The 20,695-nt window shown below is 37.8% G+C and overlaps 1 protein-coding gene across 3 annotated transcripts in view; it reads left to right on the top strand.

Annotated features, from left to right (window-relative positions):
* The window catches only part of LOC126185099 (uncharacterized), a 232,359-nt gene that overhangs the window by 76,308 nt on the left and 135,356 nt on the right, over positions 1-20,695 (top strand). For all 3 annotated transcript variants that reach the window (XM_049927911.1, XM_049927910.1, XM_049927912.1), the window contains exons 7-10: positions 4,743-4,988; positions 5,089-5,259; positions 11,357-11,473; positions 11,559-11,632. In XM_049927911.1, coding sequence (XP_049783868.1) covers positions 4,743-4,988; positions 5,089-5,259; positions 11,357-11,473; positions 11,559-11,632 — 608 coding nt within the window. The remainder of the gene's footprint in view (positions 1-4,742; positions 4,989-5,088; positions 5,260-11,356; positions 11,474-11,558; positions 11,633-20,695) is intronic.

Raw genomic sequence — 20,695 nt, 5'->3', positions numbered from 1 at the left:
CAAAAACAAGCTAATGCAGAAATTCAGCATCTACCAAAAACAGACAGCCACAGACTATATAATACACAATATCTCTTGTCGTTCAAAAGCACAAACAGAAGCATATTTTTCAACCTTTATAGAGATAATAATAAAGTATGCAATGACTAAAGAAAACATAACATCTGAATTAAAGGCAGTAAGAAGAATAGCAAAAAATAATGGTCATAATCCCTCTACAGTCAACAATATTTGTATCAGACAACTACACACAGATGAAAATAAAATGAAAGACAACATTACATTAACAAGGACAAATTGTAGCAAAATACACAATTCACTGTCATTCCATAGCGGGGCAAATTTTCAGACAAAATAAGACTTCCACTGCGGGAAACAAACCTACAAACAGGCTTCTGAACACACAACACATTGTGATGAAAATGTTTTCATAACATAGAATAGTTATGCAAATGTGTGTGGTCAGGAGCTTAAAAGTTAATACGCAATGACTGAGAAAATTTACACAGGACAAACTGAACGAAATTTCAAAACAAGATTTAGTGAACATCTGAATGTGACTGGCACAAACCTATCTTCAGCTAGTATGCACTTACAAGAGCAAAACAGCACAGCCAGTGGTATGACGCAAGGCCTATCAGTCCTACATATTACTAAATAAGGCAGCTTACTAAATATATTGAAAGAAATAAAAATTTTTCCATGTATAAAAAAGGCCTGACATTTTTTTGGACAATCTGACTGATCTAAAAAAAGAAAAAAAAATCATCAAAAATTTCACTAATATTCTTTAATGACAACATATCTCTTTGTTTCACTAACAGAGAGTATACAAAATAGAACATTATATACATTGTATGATATGTAACAAAAAATAATCTTTGCTCGTACAGAAATTGCCAATAGCAGCCGATTATATTTTCATTAAAAAACAACTTATGCAGATTGCATAGATGTACATATAAAAATCATTTAATCATATTATTACATGATTATTACAAAAAATTGTCATTGGCACATCCTAGAAAACATTAAGTATAAGGCAAGTCACATTATAATGATATGAAAAATCATGTACGCATAAAACACTACTAAGAGTATATATACTTTAAGTAATTTATTATAAGAAATATGTGTCTTTTGTAATGTAGATACTGCCAATGATGGGCAGTGCCTGAAACTAGTCCAGTAAAATAAACCAGTACAAAAAACAGTTTCTGTCAAACACCTATTAACACTTTCGCTGCGGCTGACGCTTATAAGCGTCACAACAAGCCAGGAGCCAGTGCGGCTGACGCTTATAAGCGTCCGCGTTCACTGTCGCATTACTCAGTCTAGTTGCAGCGTCTAAGCTAGCATCAAAGCGTGTAAACTTTTGTTTTGTGTGGTCAGTTATCGAACGTATATTGTTCGTAATGGCGGCTAATGGACCTTCCAATGTGAAAAGCAGCAGGAAAAGTGTTTCGCTTACTAATTTCTACACATCCTGGGGTCCCCTGGGCGTCTATGGTAAATGTAAACGGCTAATTCTCTCACACCAGGAGCAAACATGCTACTAAATTGACGACGACTTCTATCAGAGTCAATCTTAAAAATGCGCATTTAAAGTAAATATAATTTCAAATGAATCCAGTTTCCTTTTTCCTTTTTTTCCGTCTTAAGAATATGCGTTTTGGAATCCAAATTGTATTTTTTGTTACATTATCAACAAATCACGAACGTCTGAAAGACGCCTGTGACCCCTGCAGGTGTCAGATAGCAAACAGACTTTAAAACATGACCACAATACAGTCGAAGCTTATTTGAAGTAATGCACCTAAGGTGCCATCATTAGGTCAGTATAGAACATGATCGTACAGGCCTTACAAGGTCTTGACGTCAGCCTGTACCTCAGGTGTGCTTAGGAGCGTCGGCTCCAAACGGTAGGTACCTGCCGTTTGAGAATGTTACCGGCCCGCACTCGAGTGTTGCCGGGCCGCACTGGAGAGTTGCGCGCCCGCACCGATGCCGCAGCGAAAGTGTTAAGGTGACATTTGCACAACCCTTTCAAGACACTATCCATTCCATTCAGCTGCTGCTCTTCTAAGTCCTTTGCTGTCTCTGATAGAATTACAATGTCATCAGCAAACTTCAAACTTTCACGCTTCTTCCTGAATTTCAGTTTCCTTTCCTAATATTTCCACGGTTTCTTTACTGTTTGCTTAACATGCAGACTGTACAACATTGGGAATAGGCTATAACCCTGTCTCATTCCCTTCTCTTCCACTCCATCTGTTTCATGCCCTTCACCTCTTATAAGTGCAGTCTGGTTTCTGCACAAGTTGTAAGTAATCTTTTGCTTCCTATATTTTATGCTTGTTACCTCCAGAATTTCATATTATGTATTCCAATCAACATTACCAAAAACTTTCCCTCAGTCTACCAGTGCTATAAATGTCAGTTTGCCTTTCTTTGGCCTATCTTCAAAGAGTAGTCATAGGTTCAGTATTGCCTCACATGTTTCCCACATTTCTTCGGAAGCCGAGATCAGTATCTACAGGTTTTTCAGTACTCTTGTAAGTACTTTATGTCTGTATTTTACAAACCAAGAATAAAAATATTTAACTGATAGTTCGATAATGTTCATACCTGTCAACACCTGGCTTCTTGAAGTCTGAAGGTATTTCACCTGTCTCGTATATAGTGTGCATCATATGGTATAGTTTTTTCCTAGTTGACTCTCCTAAGGATGCCAATAACTCTGAACAATTGTCATCTGCTCCAGGGGCCTTGTTTTGACGTAGCTCTTTCAGTGCTCTGTCAGTTTCTTCTCACAGCATCGTATCTCCCATTTCATCTCCTTTTTGTAATATTGCCCTCAATTTCATTTCCCTTGTATAACCCATCCACGTTATTACTCTACCTTTTAGCTTTACTTTCTGTGGTCAGTACTGATGTGTCATCGAAGCTCTTGATAATCCCACTGCTGCTTCTCTTTTCTCCAATTTCCTATAGTTAGTATGTATCTCTCCACTAGTTATGCATGCTTCTGCATCATTGAATTTCTTGTCTAGCTATTCCTGCTTCACCCTTTTGCACTTCCTACAAGTCCCATTTTTTAGATGTCTGTATTCCCTTTTTCCTGCTTCATTTGCTTCATATTTATAATTTCACCTTAGTCATTTGAATTCAGTATGTCTTGCATTATTCAATGAATTTTACTGGACTTTGTCTTCACGCCTGCTTAATTCTCTGCTGCCTTCACTATTTAATCTCGTGAAGTTACCCATTGCTCTTCTATTGTGTCCCTTTGTCCTGTTTGTCAGTCGTTGCCTAATACTCCCTTTGAAACTCTTAACAATTTTTGGTTCTTTCAACTTGCCCACATCCCATCTCTTAATTTTTACTACCTTTCCGCAATTTCTACATTTTTAATCGGCAGTTCATAATCAATAAATTGTGGTCCACTTCTGCCCCTTAAAATATTTTGCAGTTTAAAATCTGATTTTGAAATCTCACTCTTTCCATTATGTAATCTATTTGAAATATTCCTGTCTCTCCAGGGCTCTTCCAAGTATACAACCTTCTTTTATGATTTTTAAACCAAATATTTGTATTGATTAAGTTATGCTCTGTGCAGAATTCTACCAGGTGGCTTGCTCTTTCATTCCTTTCCCCCATTCCATGTTATCTTATTGTTTTTCCTTTTCTTTCTTTTCCCACTCCCAACTTCCAGTCTTTTATAACAATTAAATTTTTGCCTCACTTAACTGTCTGAATAAATTCTTTTATCTCATCATACATTCTTTCAGTCTCTCTGTCTGCAGAGCCGTTTGGCATATAAACTTGTACTGTCGTCGTGGGTGTTAGCTTTGTGTATATCTTGGCTATGATAACGTGTTCACTATGCTGATCATAGAAGCTTACCCATCTTCATATTTTTGTATTCATTATTAGTCTACTGTATTACACCAATTTAATTTTATATTTATAGCCCTGTACTTGTCTGACCCATTCTGATAACAGTTGAAGTTGAATTCTGACCATCCCCCTTCTTTCAGATGCATCATCTGTGAAAGTAATGTGCCAGAGTATTAGTATATTACATGGTCAATAATGATACTGTCGTGCATAAGCCATTTTCATGGAAAGGTCACAAAACAAAAAGTTTTGTGCTATTAACACTATCTTAGGAGTCATTGGACAAGAGCAGTGATCAAAATTAGTGTTGCACTGTAGTGGTATCCAGTCAGCAGTTTGTTTTACAGATGTATGCTGAGGCTATGGAGAAATTTGATAGGTGAACTGGTTTGGTCCAGAACACTTCAATTAGTTAAAATTACAACTTCTTCCTGGAAGCTTTATGTTGTTTATTTTCAAAAGTATTGTGTCGGTGTACCTGAGTGTGAAAATTTTCTCAAATAGTGACATAGTGACTAAAATAGGTTATTAATTTTCCATAAACTGTAGTAAGTTGGTACTCATGTAGTAGGGTAATTCAAACAATGAGTTTAGAGTCAGAAACATAACAACACATTGAATCCATAGGTAATCCATTATTCACACATATGTACTGTATTGATATTTTGCGTATATTCACAACTGTCACAGTTCATTGTTCACATTTTATTCTTCTGTATCTTTTGTATTTATCTAAAGATCTGAGTTATATTGTCTTTAAACCTGGCAAAGTGTTGCATTATTGTATATTTGAGCATATCATCTTCGCCATAGTATATTTTGTTTTACTATGACTGTTCCAGTAACATACGGAGAGAGGTCAGCACCAAAGAGCGTGAACGACGTGTGGCAGATGATCAAGATGTGCAAGATAGAGAACTCCGCAGGCACGAATATTACGACTCTCACAGCCAGTCACCCGGGCGTTATCGTGATGAAAGGGAACCGAGGCGATCATATGAACATGATAGACCTCACGAATCTGAAGACAGAGGGCATTATCGTCGTCGATCACGGGAGGATGAGCGTGGAGGACGTCGTAGAGGAAGGTACTGTGCATGTTACTTTTACCGAGTTTAAAATTATGTTGTTTTCAATGACTTGTGTAGGTTAAATGAGTGAATAAAAATATTTTAATCAATGTTTCAGCTATGAAAGATCAGAAGATGAAGCAGACACAGAAGATTGTTTAAGTGACCGTGATAGACGTGAAAGACCTGTACCACGAGAAGGGTATGAGAGGTATAGAAGACGTGGGGACAGAGAGAGAGATGAAAGGGAAGGACAGGAAAAGCGAAATAGGGAACGTGCAGATCACAGGTATTGACCATTCCTGCTGTCATAGTGATGAACCCAGCTAATAATCAGTTTGTGTGTGTGTGTGTGTGTGTGTGTGTGTGTTCCATAATGAATCTAATTTTTTCCTTAACATTGCAGAAATTTGAATCTTGTCAGTCCCCATTCCGTGATCGGATTTGTGTTGTTTTGGCTGTCTCTCATTGTAATTTCGATATTTTTTCTTCCTGCTTGCACTTTTTCTCAGCTTTCAAAATTAATGGTCCTTAACTATTTGCGTTTTTTATTTTATGTGGGAGATATCCATGGGATATTGTCATACTTAAATGTGGTGTTCTAATTTTTAGTTACAGTTTGGGAAATGGAATAGTATTTTATTATGTATTAATACCAATAAAGTTGACAGTTTTGGTGGGTTTTGCTTCTGGTTAGGATGGTACTTGGATCTGGGAAGGTGATAATGCAAAATGCGAGAAAATAACTAAGAAGGGATGACTGAGACTGAAGAATAAATGTGAATTAAATTTCAGTAATGTAAAACCATCAACTTTTTAAAAGCCTTAGTTACTTCATCTTGTGAGTGAAGCTATAGTTATTGCCTATTTTATGTCAATGAGTTGTATGTTGAATGACAGAACTTTGTGAGGAAACTTTCGAACAAGCAGCAATGTGCAGTACTTGTTGGTCGCACTTCTTAACACAGCACTGGCATGGATAGGTTATTGTGGTGGTAAATTAATGTCCAGAATGTGAGATAAAGTGTTACTAAGGGGACTGAAAATGGCTCACTCTTGATGGTGAACACAAAAATACAAAGATAGGGCATGCATAGGGATTTTGATTTTGTTTGTTTCTGTATTGACACGTCACCCTTCAATGTTTGAAAAACAATGTTTGAAAGCTGTGGACATAGGTTTTTTAATATCTGTTCCCACATACGATTTGATATAAAAGGCATGATGGTGATGGAAAATTTCGTTGTTGGACTAGTAATTGTTCACTGGAAAGTAACATTTATATGTTGGTGGATGGTGTTATGGTAGGACCATAACAGTTTTGCAATGAATTAAGAAAAATGCTGTAATAATTCGCAGTCAGAGAACATGCATTGTGATCGAGGAAGACAAAAATATTTAATTTTGCAAGAAAGCAAATTGTATAATTAAGTTTAATGAAAGCATTTTACTTCAGTTAAAGAGCCTCAGCATCAGCGTAGAGAAGCAAGTATTGAAAAGTTTGTAATTACTGGAGCAACATTAGTACAGTCCCAATTCTTGCATACAGTAACATGATATAAAAATATAGGTGTATGTACGGCATATCTATGAGATATCTAAAAAGGTTTCAGGTTTCTCAATAAATGAGTAGATACTGTATTTTGCTGCAGCTATTCGTAAGTGTTCACAAAACAAAACGTATCCAGTTTATCATTGGAATACAGAAAATAGCACATTGAAGATGGCATTAGATGTTTCAGAGTTAACCACTTAAGAGGACATGAGGTATGTGTCTAGATATGCACTCTCTGTCTGTCGGCATTTTCCTGAGCCTCTCTGAATTCATCTGGAAGAGTTGTTCTTTCTTTGTTACAGGCTGCTCTTTCAAGTGTATTTATTTCTTCCAACACAATTCTGGGATATAGTTTCCCTCTACTTTATTGAAGTGTGTTCACATGATGCTTTTTTTTTTGTGTTCAGCTTTGCACGTACTCATAAATTTCCAACAGGAAACTTATGCATGTGCATGTGTAATTTCCTGCAAGTGGAGGTCATGTGTTAAGCACATTACTTCCCATCTTAGGCGTGCATTTTAGCAGACAATAGGCAGCTGGGGCCCATGTGTGTTTCGTTGTGTAGTGTGTTGAATTTATGCTGTGAACCAGTTTATGTGCGGTAATCTGACACCAAAGGGAAGCATGCTTAAATTTATAGATGATTACATCCAAAGAAAAGTCATATAGAATGCCACTTCTAAAGATTACTTGAATAAAAAAACTGAAATGTGATCCCCTTAGCATCAGGTATCAGATAAAGTGTCTCCATTCAGGTTGCTGAATTGCATAAGATACAGTAAATTTCAAAATAGGAAAACGGAGAAGAATAAGCCAGAAATTTATGAAGAGTGTATATGAAAGCTGTGGATGAATAATGATATTGTGGCGACTTAATAGCACAGCAACTTAACTTAGAAGTATATACCCTCGGAGTAGTGAAGCAACTTAAATCACTTAATAAAGGCAAGTCTTCTGGTCCAGACTGTATATCAGTTAGGTTCCTTTCAGAGTATGCTGATGCAATTGCTCTGTACTTAACAGTCATGTACAACCACTTGCTCGACGAAAGATCTGTACACAAAGACTGGAAAATTGCACAGGTCACACCAATATTCAAGAGAGGCAGTAGGAGGAATCGACTAAATTACAGGTCCATATAATTAACATCGATATGCAGCAGAATTTTTGAACATAATGAATTACCTCGAACAGAACGGTCTATCGACACACATTCAAAATGGATTTAGAAAACATTGTTCTTGGGAAACACAACGAGCTCTTTACTCACACAAAGTATTGAGTGCTGTTGACAAGGAATTTCAGATTGATTCCGTATTTTTAGATTTCAGAAGTCTTTTGACACTGTATGTTACAAGCGGCTGGTAGTATCATCTCAGTTGTATGACTGGATTTGTGATTTCCTGTCAGAGAAGTCACAGGTCGTAGTAGTAGATGGAAAGTCATTGAGTAAAACAGAACTGATTTCTATCATTCCCCATGGTAGTGTTATAGGCCCTCTGCTATTCCTTATCTATATAAACAATTTAGAAGACAATCTGAGCAGCCATTTTAGGTTATTTGCAGATGATGCTGTCATTTATCATCTAGTTAAATCGTCAGAAGATCAAAACATATTGCAAAACAACTTAGAAAAGATATCTTTATGGTGTAAAATTGTCAGTTGAGCCTAAATACTGAAAAGTGTGAGGCCATATACACGAGTGCTAAAAGAAATCAGTTAAACTTTGGCTACACCATAAATCAGTCAAATCTAAAGGCCAAATACTCAAGTAAATACCTACAAATTACAATCATCGACAACTTAAATTGGAAAGAACAGATAGGAAATATTGTGGGGAAGGCGAACCAAAGACTGCATTTATTGGCAGAACACTTAGAAGGTGCAACATGTCTACTAAAGAGACTGCCTACACTACATTTGTCCATCTCCTTTTGGAGTACTGCTACGTGGTGTGGGACCCTTAAGAGACAGGATTAATGGAGTACATTACAGCATGTTTTGTATTATCAAGAAATGGCGGAGAGAACGTATCTGACATGATACAAGATTTGGGGTGGACTTCATTAAAACAAAGTCATTTTTCGTTGTGGCGGAATCTTCTCACGAAATTTCAATCACCAACTTTCTCCTCCAAATGTGAAAACATTTTGTTGATGCCACCCTACATTGGGAGAAATGATCATCATAATAAAATAAGGAAAATTGGAACTCGCACATAAAAATGTAGGTGTTTATTTTTTCCATGCGCTGTTCGAGGCTGGAATGGGAGAGAATTATTCTGAAGGTGTTTTGATGAACCTTCTGGCAGGCATTTAAGTGTGATTTGTAGAGTATCCATGTCTAGATGAACTGAGGAACCTGACATCTGAACAAAAGAAATGCTGGCGTATGTACAGCTCCTCAACAAACTACTATAAACAGTAGTAAAGGACACCGATGATGCAGAAATACAGAATTGGAAAACAAAACCTGCATTCTAGTGGAAAAATCTCATATTTGTTGAATCCGAGGATGTTAATCTACCTATTAATCTATCTTTCCTTATTAAAGTTGTGTAAACAATAGTTTTTTAAAAATAAAATACAAATGATGCATTAGAAGTTAATTAACTTTCAACTAATGACTTCAAACCTCCCTTAAGTAGTTCTCAGTTTTGGGAATAATGCCCAAAATGCTTTGTTTTTAAATGCAAAATAAATCGTTCAAACTGGCATGTAAGTCACCGGTTACGAGCTAACAAAACCTTATTGCCAGCCTTACCACAGTTTCCCAAGCATAAAATCTAAAATCTTTCTGTGAAGTTCTCCTAAAACCTGCACCCAAAACATTGTCACCACTTCGTATTTCTCATACCTCCGATAGTTGTGTATGTACAGTTGCATTTGCATTTTCTTTTTGTGCCATCTTTTCATAACAATAAACACAGCACACACTCCCAAGCAAAGTAGGGGATCCATAGCAGATTGCTCGCACAATGAGGCAATGTGTGGACACAAGAAAGTTCATGATACATGCATTCTTCCCATAAATTTTTGTCCATGCCCTTTTATTCCCGTGCGCCTGCGATTGTGACGTGACTAAACAGACATCGTGTGGACTTACATTTACTACATTACTCAAACTGTCTCACTCTGGATTGACTTTGATAAATGATTGTTGTACTCTAATCATCCCCATTTCATTTTTTTGTGTCTAATTACTTTGTCATTATAACTTTTTGCTGCATTATAACATTACTGTTAGTAAAAGTAACTATCGCCTAGAACATTTCAAAAATGCCTATGGTGGATCACTACCTGGAGCAATTTGTAATACACAATGGTGTCTCTTTCAGTGTTTCACATGTGCTTTTCACTACCATGAACTTAGCTGAAATTGCATTTCTCTTTGCTCGGTACCCTATACATCACATCTGAAATCCATTGTATTATATGTCAAAAATTGAATATTTATCTCCTAGCAGTGTGGTTATGTAGTGGATTTATCTCATCAGCTCAGTAGTAGGTAAAGCAGAGGCAGACTATGGTCCACTGGTAGGATACTGAGACACTCTCAGTCTATAAAAGAAATTGCTTACAAAACTGTTGTGTGACGCAGTCTAGAATATTGCTGAAATGTGTGGGACCTACACTAAATAGAATTAACAGTGGTATTGAATCTATACAAGGAAGTAGAGCATAAATGTTACACATGTTTGTTTGACCCACATGAGAATGCAGTTAAAATCCTGAAAATCCTAAACTGGTAGATACTTAAAGGTACACACAAAACATTATACGAAAGCCTAATTATAAAGTTCAAAGAATTGGAATTAAGGAAGATATCTAGGAAGGCAGAGCTTTTGACAATTTGACTGGAAATACAGTCTTTGAAGGTAGCATGGATAAAATACAAGGACTGAAAGGTTATCTAAAACTTGTACAGAACCAAACTGTGGTAATGAGTAAAAAGACATTAAAGGGGAGTTGTAGTTGTGAAGGGAATTGGACATAGTTTTAACAGCCTATCCCTATGTTATTCAATCTGTACATTGAGTGAACTGTAAAGGAAACCACAGAGAAATTTTTAAAGGGAATTAAAGTGCAGGAAGAAGAAACAAACCAATGTCTCTTTTAAAAAGAGGCAGAACAGAAATGTTGAAAAATTGGGCATTGAAAAGGGACCCAAAAACTTGTTGCTTTGAACCTTATTTGTGATTTTCATTTTTTGTATCCTAATGAAAGGCCCTGTTGCTTAGTTGCTGTTGATACTTTTTGAACTTCTTGATTATGGAATAAATTTAAAAAATATAAAAACAAAATTTATAAATTTGGTTTGATGACCCTCTTCCTGAGTAGCTGGAACATAAGTCCCCACCCCCTTACCACCACCCTCCATCCACCCTCCCCCGCATCATAAGCATATTGTAATTTAAGAGACAATTGACTGTTACACCAGATATGTTTTGCTTTTATTTACAAAGCATCACATCAGTGGTGGTTATGTAAATACACCATACATAATACATTCTTACATCTTGATACTTACGGATTAAAAACATCAAGTAACTTCTTCATAAGCAAAATTATTTTTAATCTGTAGGCAACCAAATGTAATGTATTGTGGATGGTGTGTTTACAGACCCACTAATGGTGATACCTTGTAAATAAAAGCAAAACGTGACTACTGAAACAGTCTCAGTAGCAATATGCTTACGTACAAGAATTGAAGAATTATAAGCATTGGCAGTGGAAAATTTTGTACTGCTAAGTTTTTGAACTGAAAGTATTTTTTCACAGATTTATTCATAAATTGTAGATATTGCTACTATATATTTTCTCCTTCAGATCATCAGGGAGGGAGCGTGAGAGGAGACGACATGATAGAGACAGAACAGATTTTGGAAGAGATGAATATTATGGAAGGTACTATGATGATGATCCATACAAAAGGGAGAACCATCGGTAAGTCGAATGTGTAGTATTTGTTTGTTTTCTGAAAGAGAGTTTTCTTTGTTTTGTGAAATTATCTCTATCTTAATCTGTCCAGGTCACGTCCAACGAGTAGGTCCGGTTCTAGACCTGACTATGATGATTATCGAAGACCAGACTACCACGGATATGGTATGATACTTCTTTATTTACAAACAATAACTGTTTTACTAAACTGTCAAATTTAGAATTTAATATTACCATATTTTACTCACGTGTGATGTTTTTTAAAACTCCTTGTGATAATATTTCAGTTACAAAATCTTCCACCACTTGACACTTCCAAATACTGAAAAGAATGTATTGTACCCCTTTTGTTAAACAAAATAATATTTATACTGTGTGTAATCAATGAGATAGTAAGGATTTAGTAATCATTGAAACAAATGTTATACGTATTGCAACCATTAGGTCAATAGACTTTGACTGGTGCATTTTTTCTGTCTTATCTGCAATCTTAAAATGATAAATTTTCACATCTCCATGTTGACAAATGGTAGGTAGGAATTACTGCCTGTACATTTTTCTTTGCTCTTCAGCTTCTTACCTCACAATATGAGTTAATGGTTGCAACACTGAACCCATACCCTGGATGAATAGGATTCAAAACCCTCTCTGACCATTCTTATTTAAGTTTCCCGTGGTTTCCCATGCTAGGACAGTTTCTTACATGAGGCCCCAGTTCCTCCTCCTCCTCCCCCTCCCCCTCCCCCCCCCCCCACCCCTCCCTCCATAACCCCTTCCCCCATTCATTTTGCATCCTTTTCTAATCTGAGCTTGTGTTTCATCTCTAGCATCCTTGACGTTGATAGGGCATGGAATCCCAAACTTTGTGTTTTCCTTTTTCCTTTTAGGTAGCCATCTCTGTGTAACAAGAGCTGGAGGTTATTGCACAATACTGAATTGTGTTGATAGCACAATGTCAATTTTGAAAGTCATATTTTGTCTTCATATATATATATATATATATATATATATATATATATATATATAGAGAGAGAGAGAGAGAGAGAGAGAGAGAGAGAGAGAGAGAAGGAAACATTCCACGTGGGAAAAAATATATCTAAAAACAAAGATGATGTGACGTACCAAACGAAAGCGCTGGCACGTCGATAGACACACAAACATACACACAAAATTCTAGCTTTCGCAACCAACGGTTGCCTCGTCAGGAAAGAGGGAAGGAGAGGGAAAGACGAAAGGATTTGGGTTTTAAGGGAGAGGGTAAGGAGTCATTCCAATCCCGGGAGCGGAAAGACTTACCTTAGGTCTTTAAATATGTCTGCTTGTGTCTGTATATGTGTGGATGGATGTGTGTGTGTGTGTGTGTGTGTGTGTGTGTGTGTGTGTGTGTGCGCGCGAGTGTATACCCGTCCTTTTTTCCCCCTAAGGTAAGTCTTTCCGCTCCCGGGACTGGAATGACTCCTTACCCTCTCCCTTAAAACCCACATCCTTTCGTCTTTCCCTCTCCTTCCCTCTTTCCTGATGAGGCAACAGTTTGTTGCGAAAGCTTGAATTTTGTGTGTATGTTTGTGTTCGTTTGTGTGTCTGTCGACCTGCCAGCACTTTCATTTGGTAAGTCACATCATCTTTGTTTTTATATATATATATATATATATATATATATATATATATTCTGTTCCTTGCAGGCAGTGTGTCCAAAGGATCACTTCCTTCTTCTGTTTAATGCACTAATACTCTTACGATGTTTCCACTTATCTCTCTGCAATTGTGGTGTATACATTTCAGTGAATACCATTTCACCAGTTTTTCTTTTTTGTCACAACACCCAATGATGTCATTATAAATTGCCTAATGGTTCACGTATAAGAACAGTAGTTATATTTGCATGTGCCCTGAGTTCCATTACTTTCTCCAGTTGATTTGACTTTGTGCGTACCCACAAACAGTGCCTCATTTTGCTCTCCAAACTTCTGTATAAGTATGACGCTAATGGAAACAATAAGAAAAATGCATGTTACTTGCACAGTTAGATTTCAAGACATCTGTGATGTCTGATCCATGACTGTGTCACACATTGCATTGAAAACTGGGCAACAATTTTGACACCTTTTTTTTTATGAAGAAACAATGTATATAATCGTCATTTCCACTTCACACACGCACACACACACACACACACACACACACACACACACAGTGCCAATGCTATTTTTTGGTTTTTCGGATGATGGAATGGTTGTGGTGGGGTAGTTACGGATGGGGTGGGGCGAGGGAAAGGGTGCAGGAAACGGGAGGCAGGGAGAAGGACAGGGACAGGGACAGGGTGTGGGTGGCCAGCAGCTTGGAAGGTGGTCGTCAGGTGGAAGGGTGTAGGTATATGAGCTGGCACAGTTGTAGCAGCTGGTGGGAAGTGGAAGATGCTGAAAGTGATATGAATTGGGAGGGGCTGACAGAATGGAGGAAGACGAAGCTTTCGGGTGGAGGTTCAAGGACAGTGGGTTACCTGAAATTGAGGCTAGGATTTATTGTAAGGATAACTCCCATCTGCTTAGTTCAGAGAAGCTGGTGTTGGAGGGAAGGATCCAGATGGCTTGGGATGTGAAGCAGTCATTGAAATTGAGCATCTTGTGCCACAACTGTTCCTGAGAACAGTTTAGTGGTGGCCATTCATCCTGGTGGACAGCTGGTTGGTAGTCATAAGAATATAAATGGCTGTGCAGTGTTTGCAGAAGTGTTGGTATAGGACATGGCTGCTTTCACAGGTGGCTCAGCCTTGATGCAGTAGGATAAGCCTGCGACCCTGTGGCAAGAGGCTGGGAGTGGGAGTGGCATAGGAGTGGACTAGGAAACTGTGCAAGGTGGGTGGGCAATGGAACACCTCTTTAGGATGGGTGAGGATGATCTTTGGTAGGATGTCCCTTATTTCAGGGCAGGATGAGAGATTATCAAAGCCCTGGTGAAGGATATGGTTCAGTTGTTCCAGTACAAGGTGATATTTGGTGACCGGGGGGGGGGGGCTCTGTAGGTGATTGGTGGTGGTGGGAGGAGGATATTTGTGTGTGTGTGTGTGTGTGTGTGTGTGTCACAGGAAATCTGTTTATGGAGTAGGTTTGGGGGTATTGCATGTCTGCAAATGCCTTTGTGAGGACGTAGATGTACTGGCAAGGGAGTTCTAATCACTGCAGATCTATCATCCATGAGTGGCTAGACTGTATGGGAGGCATTTTTTGGTGTGGAAGAGATGGCAGCTGTCGAAATGCAGGTACTGTTGGTGGTTTGTGGGTTCAGTGTGGACAGAGCCATCAGAGAGGTGGGATCAATGTTCAGGAAGGTGGCACATGAGTCAAAGGAGGACCAGGTGAAGCAGAGGAGGGAAAAGGTGTTGCAATTGTGAAGGAATTTGGACAGGGTGTCTTGGCCCTTGGCCCGGATCATGAAGATATCATCAGTGACACTGACCCAGACTAGGGGTTGGGAGTTTTGTGAGGCTAGGAAGGTTTCCTCTAGGTGGCCCATAAATAAGTTGGCATACCTATAGGGGCGTGCCATGTGGGTGTCCATGGCTGTGACACTGATTTGTTTGTATACCTTCCCTTTAAAGACAAAGTAATTGTGTGCCAGGATATAGTTGGTAAGGTGTGTGAGGTACTGAGTTAGGAGTCTGACGGGACATTTGAAAAGATAGTGTTTGATAGCAGTGAAGCCATGCGTATGAGGCGTTGATGTGGCATCAACAGTGATGAGTAGGGATCCACGAGGTAAATGGGCGGAGATGGTGGAAAGATGGTAAGGGAAGTGGTTAGTATCTTTGATGTGGGAGGCTGTGTTTTGGGCATTTGGTTGGAGGTGTTGATCAACAAGAGTGGAAATTCTTTCAGTGGGAGTGCAGTAGCCAGCTGCAGTGGGACATCCAGGATTATTTGGTTTGTGAATTTTGGGGAGCACGTAGAAGGTGTGTGGGATGTTGTTTGGTTGAGGAGGGAGATGAACTCAGGTGAGAGGTTCTAGGATTTCATTGGTGATGGGAGGTTATGTTGGACTTCTGGGATGGGATCAGTCAGGCGGAGTTTGTTGGTGGAGGAGTCAGTTGGTGTTGGCATTTTGTCAGGTAGTCACTGCGACTCATCACAACAGTGGTGGAGCCTTTGTCTGCAAGGAAGATGATTAGGTCTGGTTCTGTTTTCACGTTGTGTATGGCTGTCTTTTCTTCTGCCAAAAGGTTAATGTCTTTAGGAAGGGACATGGGGAAGGATGGTGAGACCAAGTTGGAGGTACCAAGTTGGAGGTAAGGAATTCTTGGAAGCAGACTAGGAGGTGATAAGGGGAGAGAGTCACAGTTGGATGGTGATATGAAATGGGAGAGGCAAGGTTCTCCATTGGGATTAGGTTCACTTTGGCTGGAGGGATTGGTGGCAAAGAAGTGTTTCCACTGTAGGGATCTGAAGGAGAAGAGTAGGTCTTTGACATGTCCAACATGGTTATATTTGGGGGTAACACTGAAATACCTGTATTTCATGCCCAAGCTCAAGGAGATAAATGATTTACAAATGTAAATATTTGACATCCTAAAGATAATGGCAGAGGCCGCAAAAGCCTACTTACAGAGTTTAAAGTGAAGAATGTAGAGATAGTCTTCAGCTCCTTGTGTACTGCTCCTATAGGACATTGTTATTATTATTATTATTATCTTTTTTTCCCTCAGACTTAAGTCTGGTTAAAAATGGAACGTGACGCGGACCTCGGTCAAGCGTGACTTCCTTGTAACTGTATGGTATATGTTATATTGCATTTAGGAACTTTCGGGTCATTGAACATGTATCAATAATTACAGATTTTTGTAGTTGTATATATATGTTTGGATGTAGCTGTATTGCATTGATGTACTGGTGGATATTGTGAGGTATGACTCCTGTAGTTGATAATATAATTGGTATAATGTTGACTTTATCCTGATGCCACATGTCCTTGACTTCCTCAGCCAGTTGGATGTATTTTTCAATTTTTTCTCCTGTTTTCTTCTGTATATTTGTTGTGTTGGGTATGGATATTTCAATTAGTTGTGTTAATTTCTTCTTTTTATTGGTGAGTATGATGTCAGGTTTGTTATGTGGTGTTGTTTTATCTGTTATAATCGTTCTGTTCCAGTATAATTTGTATTCATCATTCTCCAGTACATTTTGTGGTGTGTACTTGTAAGTGGGAACGTGTTGTTTTATTAGTTTATGTTTTATGGCAAGTTGTTGATGTATTATTTTTGCTACATTGTCATTTCTTCTGGGGTATTCTGTATTTGCTAGTATTGTACATCCGCTTGTGATGTGATCTACTGTTTCTATTTGTTGTTTGCAAAGTCTGCATTTATCTGTTGTGGTATTGGGATCTTTAATAATATGCTTGCTGTAATATCTGGTGTTTATTGTTTGATCCTGTATTGCAATCATGAATCCTTCCGTCTCACTGTATATATTGCCTTTTCTTAGCCATGTGTTGGATGCGTCTTGATCTATGTGTGGCTGTGTTAGATGATATGGGTGCTTGCCATGTAGTGTTTTCTTTTTCCAATTTACTTTCTTTGTATCTGTTGATGTTATGTGATCTAAAGGGTTGTAGAAGTGGTTATGAAATTGCAATGGTGTAGCTGATGTATTTATATGAGTGATTGCTTTGTGTATTTTGCTAGTTTCTGCTCATTCTAGAAAGAATTTTCTTAAATTGTCTACCTGTCCATAATGTAGGTTTTTTATATCTATAAATCCCCTTCCACCTTCCTTTCTGCTTAATGTGAATCTTTCTGTTGCTGAATGTATGTGATGTATTCTATATTTGTGGCATTGTGGTCGTGTAAGTGTATTGAGTGCTTCTAGGTCTGTGTCACTCCATTTCACTACTCCAAATGAGTAGGTCAATACTGGTATAGCATAAGTATTTATAGCTTTTGTCTTGTTTCTTGCTGTCAATTCTGTTTTCAGTATTTTTGTTAGTCTTTGTCTATATTTTTCTTTTAGTTCTTCTTTAATATTTGTATTATCTATTCCTATTTTTTGTCTGTATCCTAGGTATTTATAGGCATCTGTTTTTTCCATCGCTTCTATGCAGTCGCTGTGGTTATCCAATATGTAATCTTCTTGTTTAGTGTGTTTGCCCTTGACTATGCAATTTTTCTTACATTTGTCTGTTCCAAAAGCCATATTTATATCATTGCTGAATACTTCTGTTATCTTTAGTAATTGGTTGAGTTGTTGATTTGTTGCTGCCAGTAGTTTTAGATCATCCATGTATAGCAAATGTGTGATTTTGTGTGGGTATGTTCCAGTAATATTGTATCCATAATTTGTATTATTTAGCATGTTGGATAGTGGGTTCAGAGCAAGACAGAACCAGAAAGGACTTAATGAGTCTCCTTGGTATATTCCACGCTTAATCTGTATTGGCTGTGATGTGATGTTATCTGAATTTGTTTGGATATTAAGTGTGGTTTTCCAGTTTTTCATTACTGTGTTTAGAAACTGTATCAATTTAGGATCTACTTTGTATATTTCCAAAATCTGTAGTAACCATGAGTGGGGTACACTATCAAAGGCTTTTTGGTAATCAATGTATGCGTAGTGTAGGGACCTTTGTTTAGTTTTCGCTTGATATGTCACCTCTGTATCTATTATCAGTTGCTCTTTACATCCTCGTGCTCCTTTGCAGCAGCCTTTTTGTTCTTCATTTATAATTTTGTTCTGTCTTGTATGTGTCATTAATTTCTGTGTGATGACTGAAGTTAATATTTTGTATATTGTTGGTAGGCATGTTATGGGGCGATATTTAGCTGGGTTTGCTGTGTCTGCTTGATCTTTAGGTTTCAGATAGGTTATTCCATGTGCAAGTGTATCAGGGAATGTGTATGGGTCTGCAATGTAACTGTTAAATAATTTAGTTAGATGTGAATGTGTTGAGGTGAACTTCTTTAGCCAGTAATTTGCTATTTTATCATTTCCAGGGGCTTTCCAATTGTGTGTAGAATTAATTGCTCGGGTGACTTCATGTTGCAAAATTATCACTTCAGGCATTTGTGGTATCATCTTGTATGTGTCTGTTTCTGCTTGTATCCACCGTGCATGCCTGTTATGTTGTACCGGGTTTGACCATATGCTGCTCCAGAAGTGTTCCATGTCTGTTATGTTTGGTGGATTGTCTATTTTAATGTGTGTGTTATCCATTGTTTGGTAAAATCTCTTTTGGTTTGTGTTGAATGTTTGGTTTTGTTTCCTTCTATTTTCACTTTTTTTGTATCTTCTAAGTCGTTTGGCCAATGCTTGCAATTTCTGCTTTTTTTCATCTTAATTGCTCTATTGCTTCTTGCTGTGAGATTTTAGCTAACCTTTTTAGTTTTTTGTCTGATATTTCATTTCTTATAAATTGTGTTAGCTGTCCGATGTCTTTTCTCAGTTTTTCTATTCTGATCTGTAGCCTGTGTTGCCATGCTGGTTTTGTGGGTTTCTTCTGTGTGTTGGTTTGTTCTGATCTCTGCCTAGTGTGTATATTTAGTGTAGTGAGTGCTCCTTTATAAACCAGTAGTTGTAACTCTTCCATAGTTGTGTTTTCATTTATTTTGTTGTGTATGATTGTGTTGATAGTTTTTATTGTTGTTTCGACTTGTGGGTTGTTTGGCGGTCTATGCAAGAATGGTCTAATGTCTGTATTTGTGTCTTTGTATTCTATATATGTCAGCTGAAATTTCTCTTCTATATCTAACACGTGTGTCTCTTCGTGTTCTATTTGTGCTTGTTCTGGTGGCTGTGTTAAGATTTCGTTTTCCTCTGATTGTTTAATTGATGCGTGTTGGTCTTTGTTTGTTTGCTCTGGGATGTTTGAGTCCATTACTGTGTTTTCTTCTTCTTCTGATTGCACATTATTTTGTTCCAGTATTTGTTGTACTTGTTGTTTGATGTTGTCTAATTCTGACTGGGGTGTCCTGTTATTTTTGATTATTACACGGATCTGATCAGCTAGTCGTTGTTCTGTTAAAAATTTTAATTCCGGGTATCTGGTAATAAATGTTGTGTTGGTTCCTAGGTTTGTTGCTTGGTAATAACAGAACATGAGGTGTCGATTAACTTCATCTGACCATCTCATCCTCTGTCTTTGTTTTCCTTCTAGGGTGGTTGCAGGAAGCATATCCTGCAAAACACCTCTGTTTGGATTTAAATCATTTTCCAGTTGGCTAGCAGTGTCGTTACCATTGTGGGCGGGCATAGGGTTCAACCGTCGTCCCCGACCATGACGGCGCTTGTCCGAGGCTTCTTTAGTTCTGTCCTGAACCAAGTAATCACACTAAAAGGGGGGTTAGCCCTATTAGTGGTTTGTTCTTTTCGTCGCCTTTTACGACTGGCAGAACATACCGGAGGCCTATTCTTTTCCCGGGCCTTATTATTATTATTATTATTATTATTATTATTATTTAAACGCTGACTCCAGACCTTGTTGGGTGCAGCTCATATATATGAACAGCAATTAATCATAAATGATCACAATCATGATTCAATCTAATTTCCAAACTTTTGCTCGTTCTATGATCTAGCAATGTCTGTTAGTACAATCTCCACAATGGGTAATGCAGTTGTAATTTATTCTCTCAATCATAACTATAGTTTGTTCAATATTATTTATTTTGTTTTTAGGCATTTAGTTCCTAATTAAATTTCTCCCTTGTTTCACCTGGATGTTTACCATCTTGTTTCCAATATGGTTAAAAGTTGATAAACTTGTTACTCATTATTCTAATTTATAAACAGAGAAAAAAAGATCATTTGTAACTCACTCGGTATCTCATTATAGACTCCAGTAGCCAAATGAAGTATTACCGTATTCACTCGAATCTAAGCCGCACTCAAATCTAAGCCGCACCTGAAAAATGAGACTCGAAATAAAGGAAAAAAAAATTCCCGATTCTAAGCCGCACTGGAAATTTGAGACTCGAAATTCAAGGAGAGAGTAAAGTTTTAGGCCGCACCTACAAATCGAAACAAAGTTGGTCCATTGTAATATGAGACACAATTTAGGTCGAATGAACGACGATACAGCTACAGTAGTTTGGTTCGTGTCGTTAGCTTAGCAGTTAAGCTTTACCAGGTAGCCATTGCTATGCGTCAGGCGCTCCGTCCGTATTTATACGGGTACCCTTCCTTTTTCACATGCTTCGTCTGGTTTGAATCGATTGCTTATTTTGCTTTGATCTGATAAGTG

This window comes from Schistocerca cancellata, chromosome 4, assembly GCF_023864275.1.
Source record: "Schistocerca cancellata isolate TAMUIC-IGC-003103 chromosome 4, iqSchCanc2.1, whole genome shotgun sequence".
NCBI lineage: Eukaryota > Metazoa > Arthropoda > Insecta > Orthoptera > Acrididae > Schistocerca > Schistocerca cancellata.
The sequence above is the reverse complement of the archived record's forward strand: the minus strand, read 5'-3'. Positions and strand labels throughout refer to the sequence as shown.